Raw genomic sequence first — 18,260 nt, 5'->3', positions numbered from 1 at the left:
GGTCCTTCAAATACAGGGCCAGCGCCGAGTGCCATGATGGCAGCTTTGGTCCGAGGGTGGCCATTTGGTTGCATGTGAACCCCTAAGTGGAGGTTCTAAACAGGGTCAGATTCACTGTGTGGATAATTTATTCGGGAAAAAGCAATACAGTGGCCACGGCCTAGAACCTAAAGAAATGATAGCAAGCCTAATGAGACAGTGGGTATGATGAAAATGAAAACATACTCAAGCTCACACTTCTGTTCTTTGTCGCTCTAGAAGGATTGTAGGCATTTGTTTATGGGTATCTGTTTGGAGACCCCTCTTCCTCCGAGAGACTGGTGCTTCCAGGGCTCAGATGAATGATGGCCTGACATATTCATGGGCTGCTGGGGTTCCCCATAGAAAGGGAAGAATTGAGGAGTGGATGGTGGGGAAGTGACTGAGGTGACTTCCAAGAGTGACTGCAGGGGTGGGGTCCAGAGCACCAGCAGACTCTGACCTCCCGACCTATAACGATAGGTGGACATGGGTGATACGGGCGCAGATGCAGACAGATTAGAAGACAGTGGGCAAGCACGTGGGATTTTGCTCCAGACTGCCTCTCCGCTGTCAGCGAGCTAGGAAGCAATGTCATCTGCTAGGAGTGAGGATGGCGAGGAGGTCCTGGAGGCTGGAGGAAAGAGGAGAGCAGCGGACGAGAGGGGAGCCGATGGACCAGCAGTGTTGCAGGATTACAATGCGGCCCGAAAGGTCCATTTGGTAGCTGGGAATTTAAATTGCAAAATAAACATCCTGGCAGCTAAACATGGCTAAAGCGAAACATACCACGTCGCGCTTTAAATTTCCCAGCCCTAGTGAATCCAATCTCCTCTCCCCAGAATTAGGATTTTCTAGGCAAGTTCAGTGACGGTAGAGAGGGACAAGACTGTTGAGAGGACATCAGTGGTAGGCAGAATAATGCACTCCCGAAGACGGCCACGTCCTGCGACCGTTTCCTCACAGGCTCGCAAATCTTTGCAGATGTGATCAGTCAAGGTCCTTGAGATAGCAAGATGATCCTGGTTTATCTGGGATGGCCGGAGCCAAGCACATGGTTATTGAAAAGCAGAGAAACTTTCCCAGGCTACGGCTGAGTCTGAGAGAGCCAGGACTATGGAGGAACAGTGAGAGCGAGGAAACGGATTCTCCCTGGAAAGGATACAATCCTGCCGGCGCCTTGGTTTTAGCCCAGCGAGACCTGTTTCAGACTTCTGACCTCCAGAAATGTCAGATGATAAATTTGAGTCGTTTAAGCCACTAAGTTTGTGGTCGTTTGTTACAGAAGTGGTAGGAAACTAATTAATACAGTGTCCACGGGAGTGATGATAATCCCAGACCGTGGGATCTCAGTTGGATAAGAAGAGAAGTTAGGAATAAATAACAGAAATCTGTAGTTTTCTCGAATAAGAAGAATCAGTAATATAAAGATGTCAATTATGTCATTACTGAGCTATAAACTGAATGTGATTCCAAAAACCACACCAAAACAATTTGTTTTTGTATTATCACTAAATTGTTCTAAACATCATCTAGACAAATAACTATGTAAGAGTAGGCAGATCAATAGAAGACAACAGAGTTCAGAAATGAACAAAAATAAATACAGGAACTTATGACCTGATAAATATTGCTCTTTTTTTTGGTCAAGGGGAAAATGATGGATTATTATTAAGTCTTAGTGACAATGAGACAACCATTGAAGAGAAAAGGTTGGACTCTGACCTTAGTCCTTACATCAAAATAAGTTGATGTGGAAGAAATATTTGAGGATGTTTTTAATGAAACTGTTAAGTGCACCAAAACAAACCATAGCTGGATATTTATATGTTTTTACATTGCGGAAGGCATTACCCAGAAAACATAAAGAAAGCGAATGACACGTTTCACTACATTAAAGAAGAAAAGATAGAATCATCTGTGTGGCAAACAAATAAATAAATAGGAATTTACAGCACATCTGACCAACTAAAAGCTAACTACTATATAAAGCTTTATTACAAATTAATCTGGAAAAGAAAAATAATTAAAATATAGGCAAATTACAGGCAGCACACAGAAAAAGAAATACAAATGCCTGACAAATATTTGAAAAGGTGCTCACCCTCCTATGTGTTAAAAGAGATGCAAGCTAAACACCAAGGAAGTTTTTTTTTCCTCTTAGATTGGAATGGCTCCACAAGTGGGGTAATATACTTGATGGGAAAACAGACACTCTCATACTATTGGTAGGAGTTTCGCTGTTGCAGTAACTCACAAGGCAATTGGGCAACATCTAACTTTTAAATGGCTCAGCAATATTACTTTTAAGAATGTATCTCACAGATACACACTTGTGTTAGCTGAGGTAGGCTAACCCCTCAGCACCTTAACACGACAAAAGTTTCTTACTGAGGCATGTATCCCATGCAGGGTGGCCGCGGGGGCCGGGAGAGGGGACCGCACTGCGTGCCATTATTCGGGACCCTAGGCTTCTCGAATCTTGTGGCTCCTCCCTCCCCGAGATCCATTCAGCCAGAAGACAACACAAACTAAAAACTGACAATATTTACATAAACCTTATAAAATGACTGATGAGCTTAATTTGCTATCCCTTCTAAACTTAAGCTGTTTCAAAAAGGGACTTTTGAAGATGCTCTACAGAACCTAGAGAAATCTTTGGTGGTAGAGATCAGGAGGCCTTTCGGTGGGAGGGATCCTCTCTGTGACTTTTCCCTGTGAGCCTGAGCTTGCCCCATGGAGACAACCATGGAGTGTTTCCTCCTGGTCAAAGGCTGCTCTCGGCATAGGCTTTGGAATCAGACTTTCTAGTCTGTAAATGGCCCAATCCTGAACAGCAGAACCAGGAAAACAAATGCGGGGAGCGGGGTCGAGAAATTCAACAACACCTCAGGCCTGTGTGAACTTTTCATTTATTCACAACACATCAACAGAGTACTAGTTATCTATCAGATAGTGGGTTAGGCTCGGGTAACATGAATTTGGTAGCATTTTAATACAAATGGTCTAAGGCAGGGGTTAGCAACTGGCCTGCTGGTCACACCCGCCTCCCCATCTGTTTCTGTAACGAAAGTCTTACTGGAACGCTGCTATGCTCTTTCATGTGCATGTTGTTTCTGGTTCTTTCGGGCCGCAAAGGCAGACTTGAGTAGTGACAGCCCCTGTGTGTCACAGGCTCAAGTGCTTACTCTCTGGGCCCTCACAGGAAAACTTTGCTGTCTAAGGTAAGACAAAAGGAAATGACTGATTTCTGCCACAGTCAGGAAAGCAAGTTACTGCGGGCATTATGGCTTCACCTCGTTATACTGTAAACTAAGTATTTAAAGTCGAATGGTTGTTCCAGAAGACAGAAATGCATATGCATGTTTTCTTTAGTGCTCTTCCCCCCCCATCATTCAACTAATTTCTGATACCATATTTGAGAAAGGCTTAGTTTATGTATTTTGAAAATGGTGTCATGGGCTGAGGAATTGCTGATGGTCTCAGAAAAGGTAGACAGTAGTCTAATAAAAGAGTACCCCGATGCCTCAAAATTGCTATTATATGCCTTCCTGATACAATGGTCCCTCACCGGGGCACCTGGGTGGCTCAGTGGGTTAAGTGTCTGCCTTCGGCTCAGGTCATGATCCCAGGGTCCTGGGATCGAGCCCCACATTGGGCTCCCTGCTCAGTGGAGAGTCTGCTTCTCACTCTCCCACTCCCTCTGCTTCTGTTCTCTCTCTTGCTGTCTCTCTCTCTGTCAAATAAATAAATAAAATCTTAAATAAACAAACAAACAAATAAATAAATAAAATGGTCCCTCATCATTGTCACCAGTGTAAAACCCAACTAAGCCACTCAGTGAAATCAAGAAAATGGTATTTTTGGTAGGGTAACACTCAAGCTGTCTTTGCGATTTCAATGTGGTTTGTGATTTAAGTGTTGATTTTAAAAAAATAAGGGCAACCTGATGGGCAAGGAAACGGAGCTTGGGTGTTTACATACCAACCCTGGATGGGAGATCTGACTATCCGCTTTCTACGTTGTTCTTGCTGGTGGTGTCCAGGTGGAGAGGTGATGTGCTAGAACTATTTGTCAAAGCCTTCTGTGTAAGTAAAAATGAAATTGAGACCCAGGGTAAAATCTGCAAACTCCCCCGTGGGTGGAAATGTGGAGAAGAAGTCAACACCACCAATTAGGGTGTTGATCAAAGAATAATGTTAGACCACTGGGCTTCGAGGCCCTCAACACATATCTCCATAGGGTGAGCTGCCGAGCTAGGTCTATCTTTTATGTGTCCACATTCACCTTTTCTGTGGCCTCCCAGAGGACTGTGATTTCCCCAGGGTCAGGCTGTGTCTTATTTCTCTTTGAATCTGGAATGCCAGGTAAACCACCCACTTCTCTGCCTGATTCCACTGCGCCTCAGCAAATCTTCGAGAAGTGAATGAATGCACACATGCACACATGCACATCACCTTTAAAACAGAGCTCCTTCCTCTCCTCTTCCCTAACTCTCTAAAGGGCATCGTCCACGCCTTTCTCTTCTTTTCCCCAGGATCCCCAGGAATGATTTTGAGACCTGAGTGTTTCCCTATTACTTCACCCCATGCCCAGTTTCCGACTTTGATTGATGGTCTTATAGGGTTGGTGTGAGGTTTAAAAGAAGTAAGAACCATGGTGAGCTTCAAACATCTCCCGAAACTATACACACTCTCAATGGAAGTTTCCTGTCCCCATCACCATCATCATTGTCATCATCACCAGATCACTTTGTCTCGTATCTGCCCTCAGCTCGTCCTTACGTCTCACCTGAACTACAGCCAGCCATGGGCCCCTACCTGCTTCCCTCAATTCAGGGCTTCTCCCCTATTCTGCCCACCACACCTGGAACCATTAGAGTGATCTTCAACCACAGAATCTACTCCTTTGTTGGAAACAAACAAACAAACAAACGAAATGAAACAAAACTCCCTAGGCACCTCTTGCCAACTAATATCTCTATCAAAGCCATTTACGACACTATTGCATAGAAAAGAAGAAATCCATTTTATTTGCAGCCTGTTCTGAGAATGCACCACAGATTTATGTTGATTTGTCTTAGAGCATTGGGTTTCAAACTCTTTGTCCACAATCTACAGTGAGGAATACATTTTACACCTCGGTCCAGGAAATGCACGAACGAAATGGTGCTTATCTTTATCAGAGATACACTTTGATATTGTCTCTAATGTTCTCTCCTGTCCTCTTCTGATTCTTTATCCTTTTCTAAAACGCACTTGTCATGATCCACTAAACTTTCATGATTCACTAAGGGTTTATGACCCACAGTTTGAATAACGCAGTCTTGGAAGGCGGATGGAATAGAGAAGAGGCAATCAGGAAGAAAAGAACAAAAATGTCAATGTGGAAACTTGCTGTGGCTCTTAGGGCCCTGGGAAGGTGGATGGGGCATTGTTTCTCTAGGGCCACAGAAAGGAACCGAGGTTGACCCTTGGCCTAAGCGTCTAGTCCCTTCTCTATCTAGAGCCCAACTGTGGACTGCCGGCTGGGAGGCTTCCTTGTGCTGCTTCACTGCTCTCTCTCTCTATCTCTCTCAATACCAAGCTAGGTGTACAGCCCGGAGGAGGTAGATATGTGGAACTTTAGCTTCTCAAGATGTAGAAGCCTTTAAAGAAGGTTACAATATCATGTCAAAGGTAGTCCACGTCTTCCAGGATGTCCTACTCAGTCAATAGAGAAAACACAGATCCATCAATTATATTAAAAGATAAACAGTGGATGGCATTTATCCACGTTACCAGTGGTGACACTTACAGATACGAGCTGTCTCGTCTACCTAGCCCAGCAAAAGCTGAGAATGACAGAGCCGTTTCTCTGCAGGCTCCTCTGTAATTTTCTTCTTGGATGCTCTCCTCCACCCCCCCACCCCTGGGCTTTGACCATGTCAAGTTCTCCCATGTAGGCTGCTGTATGATTCTGTTCTGCTGCTGAGCGGGCAGCCCCGCATGATCGCAGATGGTTCTTTAAGCCATAGGTTCTGTGCCTTTGTAGTCATAAATGGCTTCCTTTATGTTCTCAGCCCATAGTTTTCTATCCAAGGTCTTGTCCCTACTGGTCACATGTACACATATTTATATATCTTTGTTGGAACGGCAACTCCTATTGCACAAGGCCTTGGCATCTTGAACAAAACTTTTGTCACTGCAGTTTCTGAAATATTCTGGCACCTTTCAAAGATTGGAAGACTACACTATTCTCTCTGTTGGGATCATGGCCAAAAAGTAAACTTGATAATTACAAAGAATGTCTCATCGCTGAAATATGAATAGGAGCTCCCATTTTTGCTTTTTTTTTTTCTTTGTTTCCCTATGGGGAAACAAAGGCAAGGAAGTATTAACTGAAATTAAATACCAAGTGCTTTTAAACCAATCAGGCTTTCTAGATCATTTGAAATGGAGTCCTCAAGATGATTTGCAAATTCTATTAGTGGGTATTTGTAAAATTGTTACACATGCAAAACTCTGAAAAAGTCGTTTAAGGGGTCTTCACTTAAGATAGGAGTGGACACACTACAGCCCAAAGGCCAAATCCAGTCCACTGCCTATTTTTATAAATAATGTTGTATTAAAACACAGCCACACTCGTTTGTTGCTATATTGTCTAAGGTTGTTTTAGTGCTACCGCAGAAGAGTGGAATAGTTTTGGCAGAGACGATATGGCCCACAAAGCTGAAAATATTTACAATCTAGACCTTTACAGAAACAGCTTGTTGGCCTTTGATTTAAGAGATTAATATTAATTTGATAGAGAAATTTATAGTTATTATCTATGCAGTTGATCAAGCACACCATTCTGTTCATTTCAATGTCTTCACTATCTTTATTTTGCAATAAGAGTGTTTTTTAATGATCAGACCTTTATAACTCTCAGATGTTTTAAGTGATTATATTATATTTGTGTTTATATCTATTTTTTCTAAAGATTTTATTTATTTGAGAGAAAGAGAGAGAGAGAGAGAGAGCATGAGCAGGGGAGAGGGGCAGAGGGAGAGGGAGAAGCAGGCTCCCCGCTGAGCAGGGAGCCCGACGCTGGGCTCAATCCCTGGACCCTGAGGTTCTGACCTGAGCCAAAGGCAGATGCTTAACCGACTGAGCCACCCAGGCGCCCTTAAGTGTTATTTTATATTTATATTATATTCATGTTATAAACACTTAAATATAATTCATTGTATAATATAATTCATTGTAATCTGATTCACTGTAATCTGACCTCCCTCCTCTTACCCTCCTTATCATAGATCCCACCCGACATACACAGATTCAGACTTCCCAGGGATGTCTTTTGTAGAGATGCCTGGCATTACATGACAAGACATGTGAAAAACACATTCCATAACAGAGTTTCGGATTATCCACTGTTAAGATGCTTTGGCTGCAAATTATGGAAACCAAAGCCAAAGTGGCTTAAATAATAAAGAGATTGATTATGTTACTTTACAAGGAGCCCACAGATAGGCTAGTTTCAGGACTCAGGAATTTCTTCTTGGCCGTAATCAGTGGGTCACTTTGTTCTTTGGCTGGCTTCCCTCATTGTCACAAAATGACTGCAGCAGCCACCGACATCACGGCCTCTATGGCAGCATGAAGAAGCAGAGAAGCAGGGACTCTTTATCAGGTATCTTTTTAATAACAGAGGAGTATTTTCCCCGCCACTTCCCAGTAGACTTCCCTCCCTTCTCCATCCCCAGAACGGCAGTCTGCCAGTGCCCAAATCCACAGTGACAAGCAGAAAGAAATCACCGGGAATTGGCTTGACCTCAGATTCCTTTCCTGAGCCTGGGGTGAGTACTTATCCCAGGATGCATGACCACCGGGAGGATGAGCACCTAACAAAACAGGGAGAGAAAACAATTGGGTGGGGGGGGGGGACATAGTAGGATAAAGATGGATATAGATTAGAAACTATTGGCCTACATAATGGCAATGTCATCCATCATTGCAAAGAAGCAGTGGGGGAAAACCATTCTTCTATCACACTTATTTGCGTTAGTGTCTAGCACGGACTTGGCATAGATCTGTGGCTCAGGAAAGACATGAGAAATTGAAGGGAATGGATTTAGAATTCCATCAGAGCACACTTATTTATACAGCGTTTCCATGTCATAAAGAATTGTTTCCTATGTCTCAAAGAATAAGCAGAAGCAAGGATGGAAAAGGAAAGGATGAAGACCCTAATAGTTTTCATCTCATTACGTCACTTGGCCAGTTCCTGAGGCTGTGAGAGCTGTTTTCATGGGGGCGGCTGGCAGAAATTTGGAAGCGTTCCCAAAGCTTACAGTTTATGATTTAAAGATATTTGATTCCCTCCTTACTTGTTCACTATAAAACAGTATCTGTCAAAAGAAAGTAAGTAACATTGGCCCCTTACACAGATCAAAAATCAGACCATGTGCAGATACCCTCGTCTGACTACCATTTCAACTTGAACTACAAGCTTTGGCTTTAAAACAAGTAATGACGAAACTTCTTTAATTTGGAGTTTAATTTCCTTAACAATCCAGGGCATTTCTTTGGGATAAGTGATCTCTGTCTTTTTGCTCTCCTACCTGCTTTCTTTCCCTTATGTTCCAGGAAAGAAATATGGCTTAAGGGAAAGATTGGCCAAAAGCCATTTTTCTTGCTCTGATCTTTGGAAACTTCTGTCTCTGCAAATATAATGCCTACCTAGGCTAAGTTAGAAACATTGTTTTTGATTTAAGGAATGTACGATAAGAAATGCAAATTCGGATGCCTGGAAAGACAGACTAGCTCCTAGCTTAGGGAAAAATAACAGCAGGGCTGCCCCTTTGGAACATGAGCTTATAGCTTTTTTTTTTTTTCTTTACTGACACCATTTGAATATGGAAAAAATGACAGCAAGTAAAAGATCCTTCTAGGGCATAATTTGATCATGACTGGTTATTACAGCAAGGAGTGATTATAAAGAACGCCTGGTTAAGGAAGAACCATCATTGAGCTTTTCAAACCCATGGCATCCAAGCCATGTGATTGGCTTCCCTACCTTACGTTTTGATAGAATTCACAAGACATGATCAACAAATCAAATATCTCAATGATTTTCTGTAATAGAAAAACACTTGCTTTGGGGCTCAAGAATCTACAAGGTTTTTTCTTCCTCTTAAGGAAAAATTTCAGAACTAATTACTTGGCCAAAATAATTTACATAAAACGGAAAAGGTTTCTTAGCATTTAATTTAACTGGAAGCATGGTGACCTCCAAGAGCTGACTCCCTTTACAACAGTGAGAGAGACTCACAGAATGTTCTTATTTTCTGACCGCAGCTTTGCTAATTTCACCACCACTTCAACATGTAAACTGCAAGCATTAGTACATTTCACAAGTACTTTGAGGAGCCTAGGCTCTAAAGAGAGGCATCTGTATTGCTTAAGAATGCCATAAATATTTTCTTCCCTGAGAAACCTAGACACTTTGGAAACAGATTTTGAAAAATCTAACCCACAAGGCACTAGCAGGCTAAAGAAACAATGCTTAATTCACTGGGGTTCACACCAAGAAAAATGACTCAGTCGCCCTGTTTCTACTTGCCTCCTATTGCAATCAAGGTTTATGGAAGAACTGCTAAGGATAAGGTGATATATAAGTGGGAACTTTGACCTATGAACTTGATTAAATAACCAACAGTCTATAGCATGGAAGATTTCTTAAAAATAACATGGAAAAAAATAGATAGTGAGATCCAAATTTGACCAAACAGTGGGACAAGTTTGGGCTTAAATACATTGTTTGCCACTCTTTCCATGTAGACTGTTTTCTTCCAGAATTCTTATTTGTCACTTTCTTAAGCCCTAGTTCCCACTAAAGAAACTGTTATGAATTAGCAATCTTCTCATCTTTTTTCCCCAATAGAATGCTTGCTTGATAAAGGGTTGGATTACCAGGAATAAGACATTAAGAGACTTAGGATAAGAAAGGATCTCCTAGACTAAATAGTTACCATGTGATTTAGTGGGGGAAACCCCTACCAAAATTCAAAGGCCCCTGAGAAGGCTCACCTCGTCCTTTAAGACTGAACGCAAACGTTAGCCTTCCTAAGCAGAGTTGGAGACAGCCTTCTTGCTTCTGACCTCCCCCTTGCTAGATGCCTCCACTGCAGCATTTCTTCATTTCACTTTAGTGAGGTTTCTGTGTATCTGTCTTTGGCACTAAACTCTGAGATTCTCAAAGGCAGAGATAGTGTCCATTCACCCGGGTTCATAGCGCCTGGCTCTGTCTCACCTACAACATGGGCTGTATCAGTGTTGGATGGAGGGATGGATGGAGCAGGGATGGATCAATGTATGGGGGACGAGCCTACTTTCTGGGGGGAAGATGCCATTTAAACAGATAACTAGTATAGCATAAATAATATTCCCACACCAAGGAGATTTGTCATGTTCTGTGGCGCAATATCCGGGAACAGAGAATATTTGTTTGCGCACCGAGGCCAGAGTGCCATTTCAGCTCCTCTCCTAAACCTCTGCAGCGAATCCCAGTTCAGCTCTCAGACCGGAGCAGCACACTGGTCCCATCGGGTCCCCTATCCTGGGCTTGCTGCCACATTTCCTGCCAAGAAGCAGAGGTGATCGCTTTCCTGCTAACTACGTCCCCCTTTTTGTCAGGGCTGCCCTCCCTTCCGTTTCTCCAGAGGGACTTTGAAAAGGCAACTCAAAGCAGTAGGGGCAATTTCAAGTCCATTCCACTGAGGATGGCGACGGCGGTAATAACTGGCTCCAACACCCAGCCACCTTTTCCTGGGACGGGACTTTGCCTGCGGTTTTGGTTGCCCATCTGTCATCAGTCCCTCCATGTTTTCAGTGTTGACTTACACTCGCCACATGAACTTGCACCCCTGAGATGAATCATTGGAAAACACTAGACGTGGGGGATGGGCACAAGGAATGGCCCTCAGGTGCTGGGGCCACTAATAATATCGTAACTTCTTTGACAAACCTTCCTGTCCCAAATTGGAAAGAAAGTATCTGGTTTAGTCTTTTTCTTGCCTTAGTTTTAGGAGTCTGTGGCTTGAGAGCCCTCAAAAGGGCGAATGGATGAGACTGAAGGATGAGTTTGAGTTTTAGTGAGGGATAAAATACAGCTTTAGTAAACATTTTTGTAAGACATCCACAGATTGAATAGCTCGCCTTATCCACATTCGTACATATAATTTAAAAAGTGTATTTTGGTTTATCAGGACATGCGTGGGAACTTGAAAAGTAAACAGATTTCTGTACTTATCAGTGTTCTCGGAGGCAAACAACAAGCACCGAGTCTGGATAACTTACACAGAAAAGGGATTTTAGGGAACTTAAGAAATAGGAGGTATCATGAGACAGTTTAATCAGCCACCTATGAAAACATCACCAGGGCCCTAAAAACAAATCTGGTCGAGCCTCTCATCTGTCCACTCCCTTTCCAGAAAACATGCTACACCAGAATGACAGACATAACGGATGCTTTATATTGGCCCAGGCACATGTTTTCTTTCAGATCAGGGAGATGTGACTAGGAAGATTATTTTAGTAGTTTCAGCCAGGTCAGAAACTCTGACTTGTGAGTCACCTTCTTGCCATAAAGTTGGGCTCCCAAGTCTGTGTGTTTCAAAGTACTTCAGTGAATCGTGACAGCCTCCACCTTCTCACGTGCTTGACAAACGAGGTTTCAGCCTTTGCTTGAATACATCCAGGACCTGGGCGAAAGGGCTTTTTAAAACGACAACAACAACAACAACTTTATTTTAGAATAATTTTAGATTTAAATTACACAGTTCCCTTATGCCCCTAAGCCAGTCTCCTCTAATAATAGCATCTTATGTAACCTTAGTACACTTACCACCACGAAGGAAGGGACATGGATACATTGCTATCAGCCAAACTATAGACTTTGTTCAGATTTTACCAGTTTCCCCACTAAATATCCTTTTTCTGACCCAACATCCCATCTAGGATACCCCATGCATTTGGCTGGGCATCTTATTTTTTTCCTTTTCTTTTCTTTTCTTTTCTCTTCTCTCTTTTTTAAACATAACAAACATTTCTGATCTTACACAGTTTCTGGGAATATCACAGCCTGGTTGTTCTGGTTTGGGTTCCAGTCTGTGAGGTTTGCCATCAAGCTCAGCCGGGGCTGCAGTCATCTGAAGGCTTGACTGGGGCGGGAGAATGGGTGTGCTGGCCCACTCACGTGGCTGCTGGCTGGAGACTCCAGTTCCTCACCACATAACCCTTTGCATAGGGCTGCTCATGGCGTGGCTTCCCCCAGAGTGAGGGATGTAAGACAGAAAGAGCAGCTGAGATGGAAGCCACAGTGAGCGGTACTTTTTTTTAATTAATTAATTTATTTATTTATTTATTTATTTTTGTGAGGCAGCTCATTCCATTGCTGAACAGCTCCATTTGCTGAGAAAACAGTCTTCCTATAATTTCCTTGGCCAGTGGAGGGCTGGCCAGGAAGTGTCTCCATCCACCATGTTTAGTCCTCTAAAAAAAAAAAAAAAAAAATAGAACTAGTGTCCCCTGAGTCTTCCCTGCATGCTAAAGACACGTTCATACCTCCATTCAGACAACTATTCACCATCAAATGCTGCTCCACACCTGATCTAAATGAGGACAAAATGCTTCATGCAGAGAAGTAGAAGGCTGTTTATTCAAAGAACCTGCTCTATTCCCCTACCTGTAGACAGGAATCTGGTAGAAAGATAGCCAAGGGCAGACTCACATTGCTTCCTAAATTGAAAGAAATTGTTATTCAACTGGATACGTAAAAGCTCAACAATTTGTAAACATTTTTATATTGTTCTACCTAAAATAGAAACTGAGATTGGGTATGGATCGAGCATTGTGAGAAGTGGGAAAATGTGACTCTTTGGGAGTTGGGCGTCACATGGTTTGAGCCCATAGCTGTCCTCTAGGTGGAGTTATGCACAGACCAGGGCTTCTCAACCAGAGTGATTTTGTCCCCGTGGGACATTGGTTGTCACAACAGGGACTGGGTGGGCTCTCTGGCATCTAGGAAATTGAGGGATGCTGCTAGATACCGTACCGTGCACAGGACAGTTCCTCACAGCAAAGAGTTATCCAGCCCCCAGTGTCGCAAGACCCAAGTCTAGAGGTTGGATGCAGTCTCTAAAGGGCCACTTCCCATTCCGCCACCAAGTGTCTCTTTTATAGCATTTGCCCCTCACTTTTTAACTGAGCTCCCCTCACTGCCTATGAATTCCTTCAGTTTGCGTTCTCTGAGAGTCTTTGTTTCTGGTCCAAGTCAATAGTGAGGCAGCTGTGGTTGGGAAAAGTAAGGGAGGTGGTGTCAAAAGGCATTCCTTCAAACTTCTCTCAGCAGGAATTTTCTGAAGATTGGAAACAAGCTAGAACCTTCCTCTGAGGCTAGGATGGAGGTGCAAACTCCAGGACTTGCCAGGTGTGCAGTGGACCGGGGTTAGGTATCCATGCTGGCCTGGGGTGAGTGTGAGGACTGTCTCATTAAGTGAAAAAGACAATGTTTGTATTTGTTGTAAATAGCTAAGCATTTTTTAAATTGTAGGTCACTATTCACAAAGATCACAAAGATATTGTCTCGAATCTTGGAGTTTGAAGTACATATTATCCTTGTGGGACTATGTAAACTCTCATTGGTGGGAATACAAATGAGTGAAACTACTTGGAAACTGTTCGATGTTACCTAGTAGAGCCTGAGGTTCCGTACATGCCGGCCTGACAACACAGCTTGTACATATCTACCCTAGAACAGTGGTTCTTAGATTTCGGTGGGAACCAGAGTCCCCTGGAGGGTTGGTGAAAGCACACGTTGCTGGGCCCCACCCCAGAGTTCCTGAGTCAGTAGTTTTGGGGAGGGACCGTAGAATTTGCAGCTCTAATGAGTTCCCAGGCTGTACCAATGTCGGTGGTCCCAGAGCCACATTCCAAGAACCATTATCTGAGAGAGGGTCTTGGACATGTACATAGCAAGACATGTGCAACATTTTTCAAGAACATTGGTCCTGCTAGTCTCAAGCTAGAAACAACTCAAATTTCCAATGAACCATGGTATATTCGTACCAGAAAGCAAATTATAGTCATCAGAACGAGTGACCTACAGCTACCTGCCTCAACAAGATGAATTTCCGAAGTGTTGATGAATGGCGTAAATGAGGCAGGCGAGAATACCTACAGTGTGATTCCATCTGTGGGAAAAACAAACTGTATTCTTTACAAATGTAGACAGTAAAACTACAAAGAAAAGCAGATGGTTGATTATTGCAAAACTCAGACCAGTGATTACCTGGGGGGAGAGGGAGGAAGACACACAGGGGGCTTGGGCACGAGCAGTAGTCTGCCTCTGAACTTGGCTGTTGGTGATGTGGGAGTTGGCCTCCTATTATTTCTTTAAACTGTACATTTGTAGTTATACACATCTTTATATATGCTACATCTTCCACTTAAAAAGAAGTTTAAAAAAAATCCTTCTGTCTTTAAATAAAATGTCCCCTATCCTATCTGTGTCTGGTTCTTTGGCAACTTGCTTGAATTTTAGGATCTGCCCACTGGTTATGAAAACTTAAAACTTAAGTCTCTTAAGCTTTACTATATAGTTTAGTTATTCTTCTGGGTCAACAGTTAACATGAAGGAATGATAGAATGTTGTTAAAGAAATATACCCTTGTTACAGTCAAATACATTTGGTGGTGTGAAGTGACGAACAAAGTGTTACAAAGTAAAAGGCCTGTCTGTTTGGAGAATGGATTTGAGTCTTGTGTTGTTAGTATGCTTATTGTCGTACATTTTATAGTAAGGTATGGTAGGCCATATAATTACTCATCTTCTAGACGCTGGAGATAAGAACATACCCCTAATGACAGAGATGGCTGGCTCTTCACCGCATTACAAGTGATTTACTTAATGTCCCCCTACGCATAGCTCACAACTGCAAGAATGCAGACTCTTATGCACTATGTCCATTTTGTGGCAGGAGAATCATTCTTGCAATATTTCTTTGCTTTTTCGAAGGGGGGGGGGGATTGAATGCATCTGTTGATTATACTGTGATGTCTTTTGCCTCCAAAAATCCAGAGAGAAGGAGTTGGGAACATCTGCAGCCCCGGACGGATCCCAGGAGAATGCTCATTTCTGGTTAAGAATGTGCATGCTGTCTTTTCCTGATATCAGAGTCTGGCTTTTAAATTTTATTGGGCTGAGTCTCTTTCTGGACTACACTTTTGAGTGTATCCTGTAAAAAACAAACAATTCTTAATCCTCCTTTTAAACCTAAGTTTCCTTGTGGCACGGGCTGCATTTGCCCTACTTGATCACCGTGCGGATTCCCGATTCGCGCCTCCCACACGTTAAGTTGATGGTTGCGTAATTGTGAAATGCATTCTTGCCATGATGACTGGCAACGTTTTCTGATGACATCCCAGGAATTTGATTGCAGCTACCTACTGATATGAGTGGAATCTTTATTATTTGGAGAGTTAGCCAGACATGCTAAGTACGTTTGTTGCAAACACAAGATGCCAAAAGGGTATATGCCTTATTTATGATAGTGAAAACTTAGAAATGACCCAAATGCCCATTGGTGGAGGAATGGTTAATGAAATTATGGTACAGCCACACTGTGCAATACTATGATACCTCCTGAGAAAGTAGATCTGAATTTATGCACATGTGTCAGGGGCCCCATGAGGCACTTGGTGTGCACCATCTCATTGAATCTCCCAACAACCCCATGAGATTCCCATTTTATAGATGCAGACACTGAGACTTGTCCCAAGTCACACAGTTAGTAAATGGTGCAGCAATAATTAGATCTGACTTCTCTAGACCCCCAAATTCATTTCCTTATCCAGTTACACTCTACCAGCTTATAAACGTCAAAACCATACGTACTGTTGACTCTCCTCTCGTGGAGATTTGATTCAATATGACATTGGTTTGCATAAACATGAAAAATAGGAAGAGACTCATGTAATAGCAACAGCAAACATATCTAAGTGTCAACGCTAAATTAATTCTGAAGGAGGTAAGTTTCCTGTACTTTTCATGATTGAAACAAAATTTAAGAGCATACATCAAGGTTCTCGTTGCATGTACTGTCCAGGTCAGGGATTTCCGTGTATTTTCAGAGCCTTTGTTCTGCCTAAAATGCCAAATTATGAGTGAAGTAAGTGAGAAGTCATGCTTTTGCTCAAATGTAGCTATTGATGGTATAAGATATCACGTGTATGCTTGTGTTTACAACTTTTCGTTCTTTTAATATTTGCAGATGGACAGAAGAGAAAGAAATCTTTGCGAAAGAAACTGGATTCACTAGGAAAGGAGAAAAACAAAGACAGAGGTAAGGGACAGAATGAACTAGAGCGGATGCATCTTCCATGGAGCATAATGGTTGAATTTGGTGGGGTTTTTGAATTGCATAGATTTATGCGGTTCATCTCTATTATGCAAACTGGATTTCTACGATGGAATGTCATTAAAGCCTGTTTTGGTCTACCCTTTTGTGTTTGAGTGGCCCTGTACTGAATTGATGAATTCAACTGTTTTGAGCAAAGTGTGACTTTGGCCAAGTTTATGGTTCCAATTATGATGCTGGCCAATCAGCAACGCATAAGAAGAACCTGGGTTGAGTAGCCATGGACAGCATCTCTAACGCTAACCAGCTGTCTGGCAAGTCCAGATCGTTAGGCAGGGCTAGTTGAATGAGAAAAAGTTTGGATTCGCCTGCCATGACTACTGGAAAGAAACAGTCTCTTCCTCATGGGCTACTGGAGATGGGCCATTCTCAGCATTTTTATGTCAGATCACAGCATGCTTATTTTTTGCCCTATATGTTTTGGGAATTGTTGACTCTCTCCATACTGTTTTGTGTCCTCTTCTATGTCTATTTAGGGAACTGACACATTAGCCACTCTTTCAGAGGTATTTGTGGTCATTTTTAACTAATATTCATTGAGCCTGCAAATGGGCACCTGGGCCCCATTAGCGCAGTACAACTCTCTGTGGCTTGTTTGTATGGTCCCATATGAAATGACTGCTGAATGGTGTGGTTGTATGAATGTATTTCCATTTTATGTGACATAATGAATGAGTGTTGAGTGAGGAGAGCCATATGTCTCACCTTGGAGTTCTTTTCTATAATGATTGAGTTTCTGCTTGAAAAATAATGGAAGGCAATAAAACCAAAGGTATAAAAATAAATGCACTGTGGTCAGTAGTGGACAAGACCTAGTCCACACCATTGATCCCAGACTCTACACCCATGTCATGAACTTGACTAAAGTGTCATGACATTTGGTTCTTTGGACTAAAAGGAGATAATTCTATTTTTTAAAATATTTTATTTATTTATTTGACAGAGAGATACACAGCGACAGCGGGGACACAAGCAGGGGGAGTGGGAGAGGGAGAAGCAGGCTTCCCGCCGAGCAGGGAACCCGATGCGGGGCTCGATCCCAGGACCCTGGGATCATGACCTGAGCCAAAAGCAGACACTCAATGACTGATCCACCCAGGCGCCCTTGAGATAAAGAATTCTAAAGAGTGGGGAGCCAACGTTTTACTTCCCTTAGAGCATGATTTCTCAACCTGGGTCTGTTGACATTTTAGACTGGATAATTCTTTTTTATTTTATTTTTTTAAGATTTTATTTATTTATTTGACAGAGAGGGACAGAACACAAGCAGGGGGAATGGGGGAGGGAGAAGCAGGCTCCCCGATGAGCAGGGAGCCCAATACGGGGCTCGATCCCAGGACCCTGGGACCATGACCCGAGCCAAAGGCAGACGCTTAACAACTGAGCCACCCAGGTGCCCCTGGATAATTCTTTAAAAAAAAAAAAAAAGATTTATGTATTCATTAGAGAGACACAGACAGAGAGAATGAGTGGGAAGGGGGCAGAGGGAGAGGGAGAGAAAATCCTCAAGCAGACTCCCCATCGAGCGCGGAGCCCCACGTGGGGCTCCATCCCAGGATCCCGAGATCATGACCTGAGCCGAAATCAAGAGTCGGCCGCTTAACCGACTGAGCCGCCCAGGCGCCCTCAGACTGGATAATTCTTTGTTACGGAGGCTGTCCTGTTCATCGTGTGACATGTTTAGTGGCATCTCTGGCCCAGTAGCACTGCCCCCAGCCAGAATATCTCCAGACATTTCGAATGTTTACCTCAGACTGGAGAAAGGAGTTGAGAATGGGAATGATCCCTGCCTCTCACTG

The 18,260-nt window shown here is 42.9% G+C and overlaps 1 protein-coding gene across 1 annotated transcript in view; it reads left to right on the top strand.

Annotated features, from left to right (window-relative positions):
- Positions 1-18,260, top strand: part of ARHGAP6 (Rho GTPase activating protein 6) — a 241,425-nt gene that overhangs the window by 167,970 nt on the left and 55,195 nt on the right. The window contains exon 3 of the mRNA XM_032391112.1: positions 16,315-16,386. Coding sequence (XP_032247003.1) covers positions 16,315-16,386 — 72 coding nt within the window. The remainder of the gene's footprint in view (positions 1-16,314; positions 16,387-18,260) is intronic.

This window comes from Phoca vitulina, unplaced genomic scaffold, assembly GCF_004348235.1.
Source record: "Phoca vitulina isolate PV1807 unplaced genomic scaffold, GSC_HSeal_1.0 scaffold60, whole genome shotgun sequence".
Classification (NCBI taxonomy): domain Eukaryota; kingdom Metazoa; phylum Chordata; class Mammalia; order Carnivora; family Phocidae; genus Phoca; species Phoca vitulina.
The sequence above is the reverse complement of the archived record's forward strand: the minus strand, read 5'-3'. Positions and strand labels throughout refer to the sequence as shown.